Source organism: Oncorhynchus keta, unplaced genomic scaffold (genome assembly GCF_023373465.1).
Source record: "Oncorhynchus keta strain PuntledgeMale-10-30-2019 unplaced genomic scaffold, Oket_V2 Un_scaffold_17573_pilon_pilon, whole genome shotgun sequence".
Classification (NCBI taxonomy): Eukaryota; Metazoa; Chordata; class Actinopteri; order Salmoniformes; family Salmonidae; genus Oncorhynchus; species Oncorhynchus keta.
The window spans coordinates 1,006,615-1,019,932 of NW_026290825.1; the positions used below are offsets into that span (position 1 = coordinate 1,006,615).

General features: G+C 42.1%; 1 protein-coding gene across 1 annotated transcript in view; it reads left to right on the top strand.

Moving 5' to 3' along the window:
• Positions 1-11,838, top strand: part of mdm1 (Mdm1 nuclear protein) — a 50,890-nt gene extending 39,052 nt beyond the window's left edge. Inside the window, exons 11-14 of the mRNA XM_052514445.1 lie at positions 1,677-1,943; positions 3,791-4,028; positions 7,999-8,067; positions 9,488-11,838. Of these exons, the coding sequence (XP_052370405.1) occupies positions 1,677-1,943; positions 3,791-4,028; positions 7,999-8,067; positions 9,488-9,597 (684 nt within the window). The 3' untranslated portion in view covers positions 9,598-11,838. The remainder of the gene's footprint in view (positions 1-1,676; positions 1,944-3,790; positions 4,029-7,998; positions 8,068-9,487) is intronic.
• The last annotated feature ends 1,480 nt before the right edge of the window (positions 11,839-13,318 follow it).

The following is a 13,318-nucleotide window of genomic DNA, read 5'->3' on the forward strand; positions in this document are numbered from 1 at the left end:
CTACTGTGTTGAGGCAGTTTAACCATGACCATAAACTAGGTGATAGTGAAACAAACCAACTAACTACTGTGTTGAGGCAGTTTACCATGACCATAAACTAGGTGATAGTGGAAACAAACCAACTAACTACTGTGTTGAGGCAGTTTAACCATAAACTAGGGATAGTGAGACAAACCAACTAACTACTGTGTTGAGGCAGTTTAACCATAAACTAGGTGATAGTGGAAACAAACCAACTAACTACTGTGTTGAGGCAGTTTAACCATAAACTAGGTGATAGTGGAAACAAACCAACTAACTACTGTGTTGAGGCAGTTTAACCATGACCATAAACTAGGTGATAGTGGAAACAAACCAACTAACTACTGTGTTGAGGCAGTTTAACCATGACCATAAACTAGGTGATAGTGGAAACAAACCAACTAACTACTGTGTTGAGGCAGTTTAACCATAAACTAGGTGATAGTGGAAACAAACCAACTAACTACTGTGTTGAGGCAGTTTAACCATGACCATAAACTAGGTGATAGTGGAAACAAACCAACTAACTACTGTGTTGAGGCAGTTTAACCATAAACTAGGGTGATAGTGGAAACAAACCAACTAACTACTGTGTTGAGGCAGTTTAACCATAAACTAGGAGATAGTGGAGACAAACCAACTAACTACTGTGTTGAGGCAGTTTAACCATAAACTAGGTGATAGTGGAAACAAACCAACTAACTACTGTGTTGAGGCAGTTTAACCATAAACTAGGTGATAGTGGAAACAAACCAACTAACTACTGTGTTGAGGCAGTTTAACCATAAACTAGGTGATAGTGGAAACAAACCAACTAACTACTGTGTTGAGGCAGTTTAACCATAAACTAGGTGATAGTGGAAACAAACCAACTAACTACGGTGTTGAGGCAGTTTAACCATAAACTAGGTGATACTGGAAACAAACCAACTAACTACTGTGTTGAGGCAGTTTAACCATAAACTAGGTGATAGTGGAAACAAACCAACTAACTACTGTGTTGAGGCAGTTTAACCATGACCATAAACTAGGTGATAGTGGAAACAAACCAACTAACTACTGTGTTGAGGCAGTTTAACCATAAACTAGGTGATAGTGGAAACAAACCAACTAACTACTGTGTTGAGGCAGTTTAACCATAAACTAGGTGATAGTGGAAACAAACCAACTAACTACTGTGTTGAGGCAGTTTAACCATAAACTAGGTGATAGTGGAAACAAACCAACTAACTACTGTGTTGAGGCAGTTTAACCATAAACTAGGTGATAGTGGAAACAAACCAACTAACTACTGTGTTGAGGCAGTTTAACCATAAACTAGGTGATAGTGGAAACAAACCAACTAACTACTGTGTTGAGGCAGTTTAACCATAAACTAGGTGATAGTGGAAACAAACCAACTAACTACTGTGTTGAGGCAGTTTAACCATAAACTAGGTGATAGTGGAAACAAACCAACGTCAGGCTCTTCCCACCTCAGCTTGCATCCAGCCTACACTTTTTCACAAACTCTTTTTATCTTCACAGTTCAGTTATGGGTCACATCAATATAATACACTAAACTCACTGTTTTCAACATTTTACATGACAGTTGAATCATTTAGCAGACACTCATATCCAGAGCATCTTATAGACAGTTCCATTCAGTTTAGTAGATAAACAACCACATATCACAGTCAAGATCAAATCATGGTTCATTACTTCTGTTCTGTGTTGAATTGAAGAAAAAAAAAAACTTTATTGATCCACAGAGGGTAAACGTGATCACCTTGTCTAATGTCTTGTCAGGAGGTGCTATCCTGGTGTCTCCTCCTAAGATGGAGGCTAACGGCTGGGCGAAGAGAAGTGAACCTCCGTTGGGTAAAACCCGTTCCCCATTTAAACCCCTCTCTCTGGCCTCGCCACAACGAGCAGCCAGACAGGTAACATTCTACACCACTGGATATTGGGATAGTTGGGTAGAGCTTCTCCTTGGTGAGAAGATACACCTTGTAGTATTTATAGGCTTCTCCTTGTTGAAAAGATTCATCTTGTAGTATTTATAGGCTTCTCCTTGGTGAGAAGATACACCTTGTAGTATTTATAGGCCTCTCCTTGTTGAGAAGATTCATCTTGTAGTATTTATAGGCTTCTCCTTGGTGAGAAGATACATCTTGTAGTATTTATAGGCCTCTCCTTGGTGAGAAGATACATCTTGTAGTATTTATAGGCTTCTCCTTGGTGAGAAGATGCATCTTGTAGTATTTATAGGCCTCTCCTTGGTGAGAAGATGCATCTTGTAGTATTTATAGGCCTCTCCTTGGTGAGAAGATACATCTTGTAGTATTTATAGGCCTCTCCTTGGTGAGAAGATACACCTTGTAGTATTTATAGGCCTCTCCTTGGTGAGAAGATGCATCTTGTAGTATTTATAGGCCTCTCCTTGGTGAGAAGATGCATCTTGTAGTATTTATAGGCTTCTCCTTGTTGAGAAGATTCATCTTGTAGTATTTATAGGCTTCTCCTTGGTGAGAAGATACATCTTGTAGTATTTATAGGCTTCTCCTTGGTGAGAAGATACACCTTGTATTATTTATAGGCCTCTCCTTGGTGAGAAGATACATCTTGTAGTATTTATAGGCTTCTCCTCGGTGAGAAGATGCATCTTGTAGTATTTATAGGCTTCTCCTTGGTGAGAAGATACATCTTGTAGTATTTATAGGCCTCTCCTTGGTGAGAAGATACACCTTGTAGTATTTATAGGCCTCTCCTTGTTGAGAAGATTCATCTTGTAGTATTTATAGGCTTCTCCTTGGTGAGAAGATACATCTTGTAGTATTTATAGGCCTCTCCTTGGTGAGAAGATACATCTTGTAGTATTTATAGGCTTCTCCTTGGTGAGAAGATGCATCTTGTAGTATTTATAGGCTTCTCCTTGGTGAGAAGATACACCTTGTAGTATTTATAGGCTTCTCCTTGGTGAGAAGATACACCTTGTAGTATTTATAGGCCTCTCCTTGTTGAGAAGATTCATCTTGTAGTATTTATAGGCTTCTCCTTGGTGAGAAGATACATCTTGTAGTATTTATAGGCCTCTCCTTGGTGAGAAGATACATCTTGTAGTATTTATAGGCTTCTCCTTGGTGAGAAGATTGATTAAATTGATTGATTGATTGATTGATTGTATTTGCTAGTGGTTCGACTAAGATAAGGACATTGTCCCGGGCTGGTTGTAATGCCTATGTCTTGTTAATGCTATCTGTTCCTCTAGTCTGGTTAGTTAGTGAATCTGGGGGCGGCAGGGCAGCCTAGTGGTTAGAGCGTTGGACTAGTAACCGGAAGGTTGCAAGTTCAAACCCCGAGCTGACATGGTACAAATCTGTCGTTCTGCCCCTGAACAAGGCAGTTAACCCACTGTTCTTAGACCAGTTAACCCACTGTTCTTAGACCAGTTAACCCACTGTTCTTAGACCAGTTAACCCACTGTTCTTAGACCAGTTAACCCACTGTTCAGTTAACCCACTGTTCCGAGACCAGTTAACCCACTGTTCCGAGACCAGTTAACCCACTGTTCCTAGACCAGTTAACCCACTGTTCCTAGACCAGTTAACCCACTGTTCCTAGACCAGTTAACCCACTGTTCCTAGACCAGTTAACCCACTGTTCCTAGACCAGTTAACCCACTGTTCCTAGGCCGTCATTGAAAATAAGAATTTGTTCTTAACTGACTTGACTAGTTAAATAAAAGGTAAAATAAATCAAATAAAATCTGATGTTGTGTCTCGATCAGAATGAGGAGCGGAATCATCCCCAGTCCTCTCCTGCAGCAGGGGTGACTACTGTGGACCCCCTCCCCCTGAGAGAGGACTCCTGGTCGGGGGAGACCTCTCCGGAGAACCCCCCTGACCCTCCACCGGAGGCCAAAGCCTCCCGTAAACGCACGACCAGCGGACAACCCGACGCCGCCGTCCCGGCACCTGTTAACCGCATCCAGGGGACGCTCAGAGACCCAGAGTTCCAACATAACGGTAACTGTCCTGAGGACCTCACTGGAACCTACTGTAGTGGTGTGGTACTGTCTGTCATAACGGTACCTGTCCTGAGGACCTCACTGGTACCTACTGTAGTGGTGTGGTACTGTCTGTCATAACGGTACCTGTCCTGAGGACCTCACTGGTACCTACTGTAGTACTGTCTGTCATAACGGTAACTGTCCTGAGGACCTCACTGGTACCTACTGTCTGTCATAACGGTAACTGTCCTGAGGACCTCACTGGTACCTACTGTCTGTCATAACGGTACCTGTCCTGAGGACCTCACTGGTACCTACTGTAGTGGTGTGGTACTGTCTGTCATAACGGTACCTGTCCTGAGGACCTCACTGGTACCTACTGTAGTGGTGTGGTACTGTCTGTCATAACGGTACCTGTCCTGAGGACCTCACTGGTACCTACTGTAGTACTGTCTGTCATAACGGTACCTGTCCTGAGGACCTCACTGGTACCTACTGTAGTACTGTCTGTCATAACGGTACCTGTCCTGAGGACCTCACTGGTACCTACTGTAGTACTGTCTGTCATAACGGTACCTGTCCTGAGGACCTCACTGGTACCTACTGTAGTACTGTCTGTCATAACGGTACCTGTCCTGAGGACCTCACTGGTACCTACTGTAGTACTGTCTGTCATAACGGTACCTGTCCTGAGGACCTCACTGGTACCTACTGTAGTGGTGTGGTACTGTCTGTCATAACGGTAACTGTCCTGAGGACCTCACTGGTACCTACTGTCTGTCATAACGGTACCTGTCCTGAGGACCTCACTGGTACCTACTGTAGTGGTGTGGTACTGTCTGTCATAACGGTACCTGTCCTGAGGACCTCACTGGTACCTACTGTAGTGGTGTGGTACTGTAGTAGTGTGGTACTGTAGTGGTGTGGTACTGTAGTAGTGTGGTACTGTAGTAGTGTGGTACTGTAGTAGTGTGGTACTGTAGTATTGTGGTACTGTAGTAGTGTGGTACTGTAGTGGTGTGGTACTGTCTGTCATAACGGTACCTGTCCTGAGGACCTCACTGGTACCTACTGTAGTGGTGTGGTACTGTCTGTCATAACGGTACCTGTCCTGAGGACCTCACTGGTACCTACTGTAGTGGTGTGGTACTGTCTGTCATAACGGTACCTGTCCTGAGGACCTCACTGGTACCTACTGTAGTAGTGTGGTACTGTAGTAGTGTGGTACTGTAGTGATGTGGTACTGTAGTATTGTGGTACTGTAGTGGTGTGGTACTGTAGTAGTGTGGTACTGTAGTGGTGTGGTACTGTAGTAGTGTGGTACTGTAGTAGTGTGGTACTGTAGTAGTGTGGTGTGGTACTGTAGTAGTGTGGTGTGGTACTGTAGTAGTGTGGTACTGTAGTAGTGTGGTACTGTAGTAGTGTGGTACTGTAGTAGTGTGGTACTGTAGTGGTGTGGTACTGTAGTAGTGTGGTACTGTAGTAGTGTGGTACTGTAGTAGTGTGGTACTGTAGTAGTGTGGTACTGTAGTAGTGTGGTACTGTAGTAGTGTGGTACTGTAGTAGTGTGGTACTGTAGTAGTGTGGTACTGTAGTAGTGTGGTACTGTAGTAGTGTGGTACTGTAGTAGTGTGGTGTGGTACTGTAGTAGTGTGGTGTGGTACTGTAGTAGTGTGGTACTGTAGTAGTGTGGTGTGGTACTGTAGTAGTGTGGTACTGTAGTAGTGTGGTACTGTAGTAGTGTGGTACTGTAGTAGTGTGGTACTGTAGTAGTGTGGTACTGTAGTAGTGTGGTACTGTAGTAGTGTGGTACTGTAGTAGTGTGGTGTGGTACTGTAGTAGTGTGGTGTGGTACTGTAGTAGTGTGGTGTGGTACTGTAGTAGTGTGGTGTAGTAGTGCGGTGTGGTACTGTAGTGGTGCGGTGTGGTACTGTAGTGGTGCGGTGTGGTACTGTAGTGGTGTGGTACTGTAGTGGTGTGGTACTGTAGTAGTGTGGTACTGTAGTAGTGCGGTGTGGTACTGTAGTAGTGCGGTGTGGTACTGTAGTAGTGCGGTGTGGTACTGTAGTGGTGTGGTACTGTAGTAGTGTGGTACTGTAGTAGTGTGGTACTGTAGTAGTGTGGTGTGGTACTGTAGTGGTGTGGTACTGTAGTGGTGTGGTACTGTAGTGGTGTGGTACTGTAGTAGTGTGGTACTGTAGTAGTGTGGTACTGTAGTAGTGTGGTACTGTAGTAGTGTGGTACTGTAGTGGTGTGGTGTGGTACTGTAGTAGTGTGGTACTGTAGTAGTGTGGTACTGTAGTAGTGTGGTACTGTAGTGGTGTGGTACTGTAGTGGTGTGGTAGTGTGGTACTGTAGTAGTGTGGTACTGTAGTAGTGTGGTACTGTCTGTCTACGAACAGCATCAGCAGTTGAACTTAACATCTACATTTCCTTGGTTTTTGACTGATCAAACCACTTTTACATTACTGGCATATGGGATGCTGTATCTGCGTCTTTAGTTCAACCTGTGTGACGTTGTCCCATCACATCATCACCCAAATAGTTCTGGGCCAATAAAAACACTGCATTGCCTCATCAAAGACCGTTTACGAGACTTAAATACTCATAATAATGTGACAATGAGTGTAATTTACCGTTGATGAGAGGTGTGTGTGTGTCAGGTTTCCGCCACCTCTACAGTATATAGGTCAGTCTGTTTGACTGAGTCCCTGTGGGGTGGGGTCTCTCTCTCTCTCTCTCCCTCTACTGCTGAGACATCTTTACAGTTTGTGGCTTTTCTCAGCATATTCTACTGTTGCATAACAAAACCTGGTCCCAGATCTGTTGTAGTCCGCTCCTCGTTCCTTCCCGCCAGCCCAGATATTGTCTAGTGTTGTAGTTCCTCGCTGCTTCTTTCTCCTCAGGACAAAAGATACAGAAGTCGATGCCAGGGTATCACAATTGGGGGAATTCCCTTTCTCTCTCCCAGAGTCCTCACCTCTTTCTCGTCCTCACGTCTCCCTCCATTCCTGACTCCACTCCAGAACCCCCCCTCCTCACCCCCGCATTCAGTTTATTTTCAGAATAATAGGCCTACACCTGGGGTAGAAACACCTGGGGTAGAAACTCCTGAGGTAGAAACTCCTGGGGTAGAAACTCCTGGGGTAGAAACTCCTGGGGTAGAAACTCCTGGGGTAGAGACTCCTGGGGTAGAGACTCCTGGGGTAGAGACGTCTGAGGTAGAGACGTCTGAGGTAGAGACGTCTGAGGTAGAGACGTCTGAGGTAGAAACGCCTGGGGTAGACACGCCTGGGGTAGACACGCCTGGGGTAGACACGCCTGGGGTAGACACGCCTGGGGTAGAAAGACCTGGGATAAGAAGCACCGGAGGTAGAAAGACCTGGGGTAGAAACACCGGAGGTAGAAACACCTGGGGTAGAAACACCTGGGGTAGAAACACCTGGGGTAGAAACACCTGGGGTAGAAACACCTGGGGTAGAAACACCTGGGGTAGAAACACCTGGGGTAGAAACACCTGGGGTAGAAACACCTGGGGTAGAAACACCTGGGGTAGAAAGACCTGGGGTAGACACACCTGGGGTAGAAAGACCTGGGGTAGAAACACCGGAGGTAGAAAGACCTGGGGTAGAAAGACCTGGGGTAGAAAGACCTGGGGTAGAAAGACCTGGGGTAGAAACACCGGGGATAGAAACACCTGGGGTAGAAACACCTGGGGTAGAAACACCTGGGGTAGAAAGACCTGGGATAGAAACACCTGGGGTAGAAACACCTGGGGTAGAAAGACCTGGGATAGAAACACCTGGGGTAGAAACACCGGAGGTAGAAACTACTATGGAGTTGATTGGAAGACAACAGGCTATAACTGCAGCAGTATTGTGCATCATGTGTAATAACATGGAACTCTAAAATGTACTGTTATCTAGACATTTACATGTAACCCCTAAACAACAACAACTAACAGAACATTGTCTTCTCTACTCCAGGTCATTTAGGCCTGAGGACGTCTGAGCTGCTGCTGTGTCCTGGTGGTGGCTGTGGAACTGATGATGAAGGTAATGTAGCAGTAACAAGCTTCCTCACATTAGTCTGATAATGAAGGTAATGTAGCAGTAACAAGCTTCCTCACATTAGTCTGATAATGAAGGTAATGTAGCAGTAACAAGCTTCCTCACATTAGTCTGATAATGAAGGTAATGTAGCAGTAACAAGCTTCCTCACATTAGTCTGATAATGAAGGTAATGTAGCAGTAACAAGCTTCTTCACATTAGTCTGATAATGAAGGTAATGTAGCAGTAACAAGCTTCCTCACATTAGTCGGATAATGAAGGTAATGTAGCAGTAACAAGCTTCCTCACATTAGTCTGATAATGAAGGTAATGTAGCAGTAACAAGCTTCCTCACATTAGTCTGATAATGAAGGTAATGTAGCAGTAACAAGCTTCCTCACATTAGTCGGATAATGAAGGTAATGTAGCAGTAACAAGCTTCCTCACATTAGTCTGATAATGAAGGTAATGTAGCAGTAACAAGCTTCCTCACATTAGTCTGATAATGAAGGTAATGTAGCAGTAACAAGCTTCTTCACATTAGTCTGATAATGAAGGTAATGTAGCAGTAACAAGCTTCCTCACATTAGTCTGATAATGAAGGTAATGTAGCAGTAACAAGCTTCTTCACATTAGTCTGATAATGAAGGTAATGTAGCAGTAACAAGCTTCTTCACATTAGTCTGATAATGAAGGTAATGTAGCAGTAACAAGCTTCTTCACATTAGTCTGATAACATGTTTTTTGGTTGTTGAATCAATTAGACGATGCCCATTTCAGGCATGTATAATATATATATATTTTTTTTTTTTTATTTTTTTATCCTGTTTTGTAGTATACCCCTCTGGTGTCCTGGACTTCTGGATAAGTTAAAGCTCAGTTTATCACAAGTAGACTAACAAGGCTGATGTTGGTCTTCAGTGTTAAAGGCAGGTTTAGGGGTAATTTCAGTGTTAAATGCAGGTTTAGGGGTAATTTCAGTGTTAAAAGCAGGCTTAGATGTAATTTCAGTGTTAAAGTCAGGCTTAGAGGTCATTTCAGTGTTAAAGGCAGGCTTAGAGGTCATTTCAGTGTTAAAGGCAGGCTTAGGGGTCATTTCAGTGTTAAAGTCAGGCTTAGAGGTCATTTCAGTGTTAAAGGCAGGCTTAGAGGTCATTTCGGTGTTAAAGGCAGGTTTAGGGGTAATTTCAGTGTTAAAGTCAGGCTTAGGGGTCATTTCAGTGTTAAAATCAGGCTTAGGGGTCATTTCAGTGTTAGTCTTGATACAAGGGAAGTGACACTAAATAAAAATGAGACATTTGCTTCAATATCTCCATGACATAAAACATAAAGGATTAGCTGAGATTCTAAATCTTTGGGAGTCATCCGATCACTCTCTCCCCGACCTGGCTAACCTCTGACCCCTGACCTGTGGTGACCCTCCAGATGACAGGATGTCCCAGATCTCATCCAGGTCAGCAGCGTCCTGCTCTATGGCCTCCCAGGTCCTGGACCGAGCCCAGAGGAGGAAGGATGACTTCTGGGGGAAGAGATAACAGGAAGCACTGCCCCCCCCTCACAATGCATTCCAAATGGAACCCTATTCCCTATGTAGTGCACTACTGTTAAGAGGAGGAAGGACCACTTCTGGGGGAAGAGATAACACCATTGACACACACTATGTGCTAAACAGCACCCTATTCCCTATGTAGTGCACTACCTTTGTCTCTGAGGGAGGATATGACAACACTGACACACAGCACAGTCTGAACCACCATGTGTCCCAAATGGCACCATATTTACCTGACCATATAGTACCCTGTTTTATAACAGAATGGAGTACACTATAGTAGACTGGTTTATAGCAGAATGGAGTACACTATAGTACCCTGTTTTATAACAGAATGGAGTACACTATAGTAGACTGGTTTATAGCAGAATGGAGTACACTATAGTAGACTGTTTTATAACAGAATGGAGTACACTATAGTAGACTGGTTTATAACAGAATGGAGTACACTATAGTAGACTGTTTTATGGCAGAATGGAGTACACTATAGTAGACTGTTTTATAGCAGAATGGAGTACACTATAGTACCCTGTTTTATAACAGAATGGAGTACACTATAGTAGACTGGTTTATAGCAGAATGGAGTACACTATAGTAGACTGGTTTATAGCAGAATGGAGTACACTATAGTAGACTGTTTTATAACAGAATGGAGTACACTATAGTAGACTGGTTTATAACAGAATGGAGTACACTATAGTAGACTGTTTTATGGCAGAATGGAGTACACTATAGTAGACTGTTTTATAACAGAATGGAGTACACTATAGTAGACTGGTTTATAACAGAATGGAGTACACTATAGTAGACTGTTTTATGGCAGAATGGAGTACACTATAGTAGACTGTTTTATAACAGAATGGAGTACACTATAGTAGAATGTTTTATAACAGAATGGAGTACACTATAGTAGACTGGTTTATAGCAGAATGGAGTACACTATAGTAGACTGTTTTATAACAGAATGGATGGAGTACACTATAGTAGACTGATTTATAACAGAATGGAGTACACTATAGTAGACTGATTTATAACAGAATGGAGTACACTATAGTAGACTGTTTTATAACAGAATGGAGTACACTATAGTAGACTGATTTATAACAGAATGGAGTACACTATAGTAGACTGATTTATAACAGAATGGAGTACACTATAGTAGACTGATTTATAGCAGAATGGAGTACACTATATCCAGACTACTAGACTGAATCTGGGTTTATATAACCAGACTACTAGACTGAATCTGGGTTTATATAACCAGAGTGTCCAGACTACTAGACTGAATCTGGGTTTATATAACCAGTGTCCAGACTACTAGACTGAATCTGGGTTTATATAACCAGAGTGTCCAGACTACTAGACTGAATCTGGGTTTATATAACCAGAGTGTCCAGACTACTAGACTGAATCTGGGTGTATATAACCAGAGTGTCCAGACTACTAGACTGAATCTGGGTGTATATAACCAGTGTCCAGACTACTAGACTGAATCTGGGTTTATATAACCAGAGTGTCCAGACTACTAGACTGAATCTGGGTTTATATAACCAGAGTGTCCAGACTACTAGACTGAATCTGGGTTTATATAACCAGTGTCCAGACTACTAGACTGAATCTGGGTTTATATAACCAGTGTCCAGACTACTAGACTGAATCTGGGTTTATATAACCAGACTACTAGACTGAATCTGGGTTTATATAACCAGAGTGTCCAGACTACTAGACTGAATCTGGGTTTATATAACCAGAGTGTCCAGACTACTAGACTGAATCTGGGTTTATATAACCAGAGTGTCCAGACTACTAGACTGAATCTGGGTTTATATAACCAGAGTGTCTGGGATACCCTCCCTATTTGTATGAATTTAGTTCAGATGTTTTGTAATAATGTATTGAATGAAGTGTAAAGAACTAGGTTTGTATTTATTTTTAAATGATTTTGTTTTATTACATGGAGAACCACTTTTTTATTGTAATGAATCTTTTTACTGTATTATCGATAACTTATATTTTTACTGTATTGTCTAACTTATCGTTACTGTATTATCGATAACTTATATTTTTACTGTATTGTCTAACTTATCGTTACTGTATTATCGATAACTTATATTTTTACTGTATTGTCTAACTTATCGTTACTGTATTATCGATAACTTATATTTTTACTGTATTGTCTAACTTATCGTTACTGTATTATCGATAACTTATATTTTTACTGTATTGTCTAACTCAGGGGTGTCAAACTCATTTCGCATCGTGGGCCACATACGGCCTAGGGAGATGTCAAGTGGGCCGGACCATTAAAGTTATACCATACTCTGCTATAAATAACCAAAATATCATGTCTTTCCTTTGTTTTGGTGTAAAGAAGCACAAGAACATTAGGAAAATATTGAAATTTAATGAACTATCCTTTTACAAAACATTTCATGAAACACCTCATATTTCCTTAGACAAATGTGCAATTTACTTTTATCATTCACAAATATGCATTGCAACTGATCCCACTGATTGTACAAAGGCACAAAACTTTAATTGGTACTGAAAAATATAGTAATGCACTTTAAGATTAAATGAGACTTTTAAAGAAAGGAATTTTTAAACCACTTACACATACGCATATAAAATCTAAATGTAATCCCTGCGTACACCTTACAAACTAAGGAGAGTGATTTTAAATGTGTAATGAAGAAAGTGTTCGCCTGTCCTGTAAATCTGTAAACTTCATACATGAAACATACATACACATACAATACATACTGAAAATGTATGGAGTTGTATGAACAGTAGAATTCCATCACACAACTTTTGTTTTGAAGCTGCTGACTAACATTAAAGTGCACATTTTTTAAATCACCACAGTAAGGATTCATCTTCACAGAGCTGTATTCTTTCAATGCAAACAGTATCTAAGGCAGCATTTTAAAGGTGTTAGTCTAGTCTGGACTTGTATTTCTACCTGAAACTTGGCATCTTTTGGCCTGTACAAGTGCATCAACACCAGGTGTCATGTCCTGACTAGCTGTCACTTTCAGAATGTCATTTAAGTGCTTGTTTGTGAGCCTTGAACGCATTTTTGTTTTATTGATATTCATCACTGAGAAAATTTGTTCACAAAGGTAGGTTGTCCCAAACATGCACAACATTTTAGCAGCCAGGGCTGTTAATTTGGGGTACCCTGGTAGTAGATACTGATAAAATCAGGGCAGGGTTGCCATTTGCCAGTTGCATCTCCCACAAAGTCAGCTTCAACTTAAATGCATGTATGTTGTCAGAAAACTGTGTGACAACTTTTTGCGGCCTTGCAACATTTTGTTCAGATTGTTCAAGTGTTCAGTAATATCAACCAAGAATGCAAGGTCCCGTAGCCATTCCTGAGATTGTAATTCCAACACCGGTTTTCCTTTTTCTCCATGAACTGTCCGATTTCCTCTCGTAGATCAAAGAAATGCCTCGGCTTAACCATCTCACTTCAGTGTGGTATGGCAGGCTGTGGGTAATGTTGCTGTCGCTGAGAAGTTTGTCAAACTGACGATGGTTCAGACCTCTGGACCGGATGAAATTTACAGTGCGAACAACCACCTCCATGACGTGGTCCATTTTCAGCGACTTGCAACACAATGCCTCCTGGTGCAAAATACAGTGAAATGTCCAGAAACGATCTCCTCCATTAAGGGCTTGTACTTTGTCTTTGAACTTTGTCG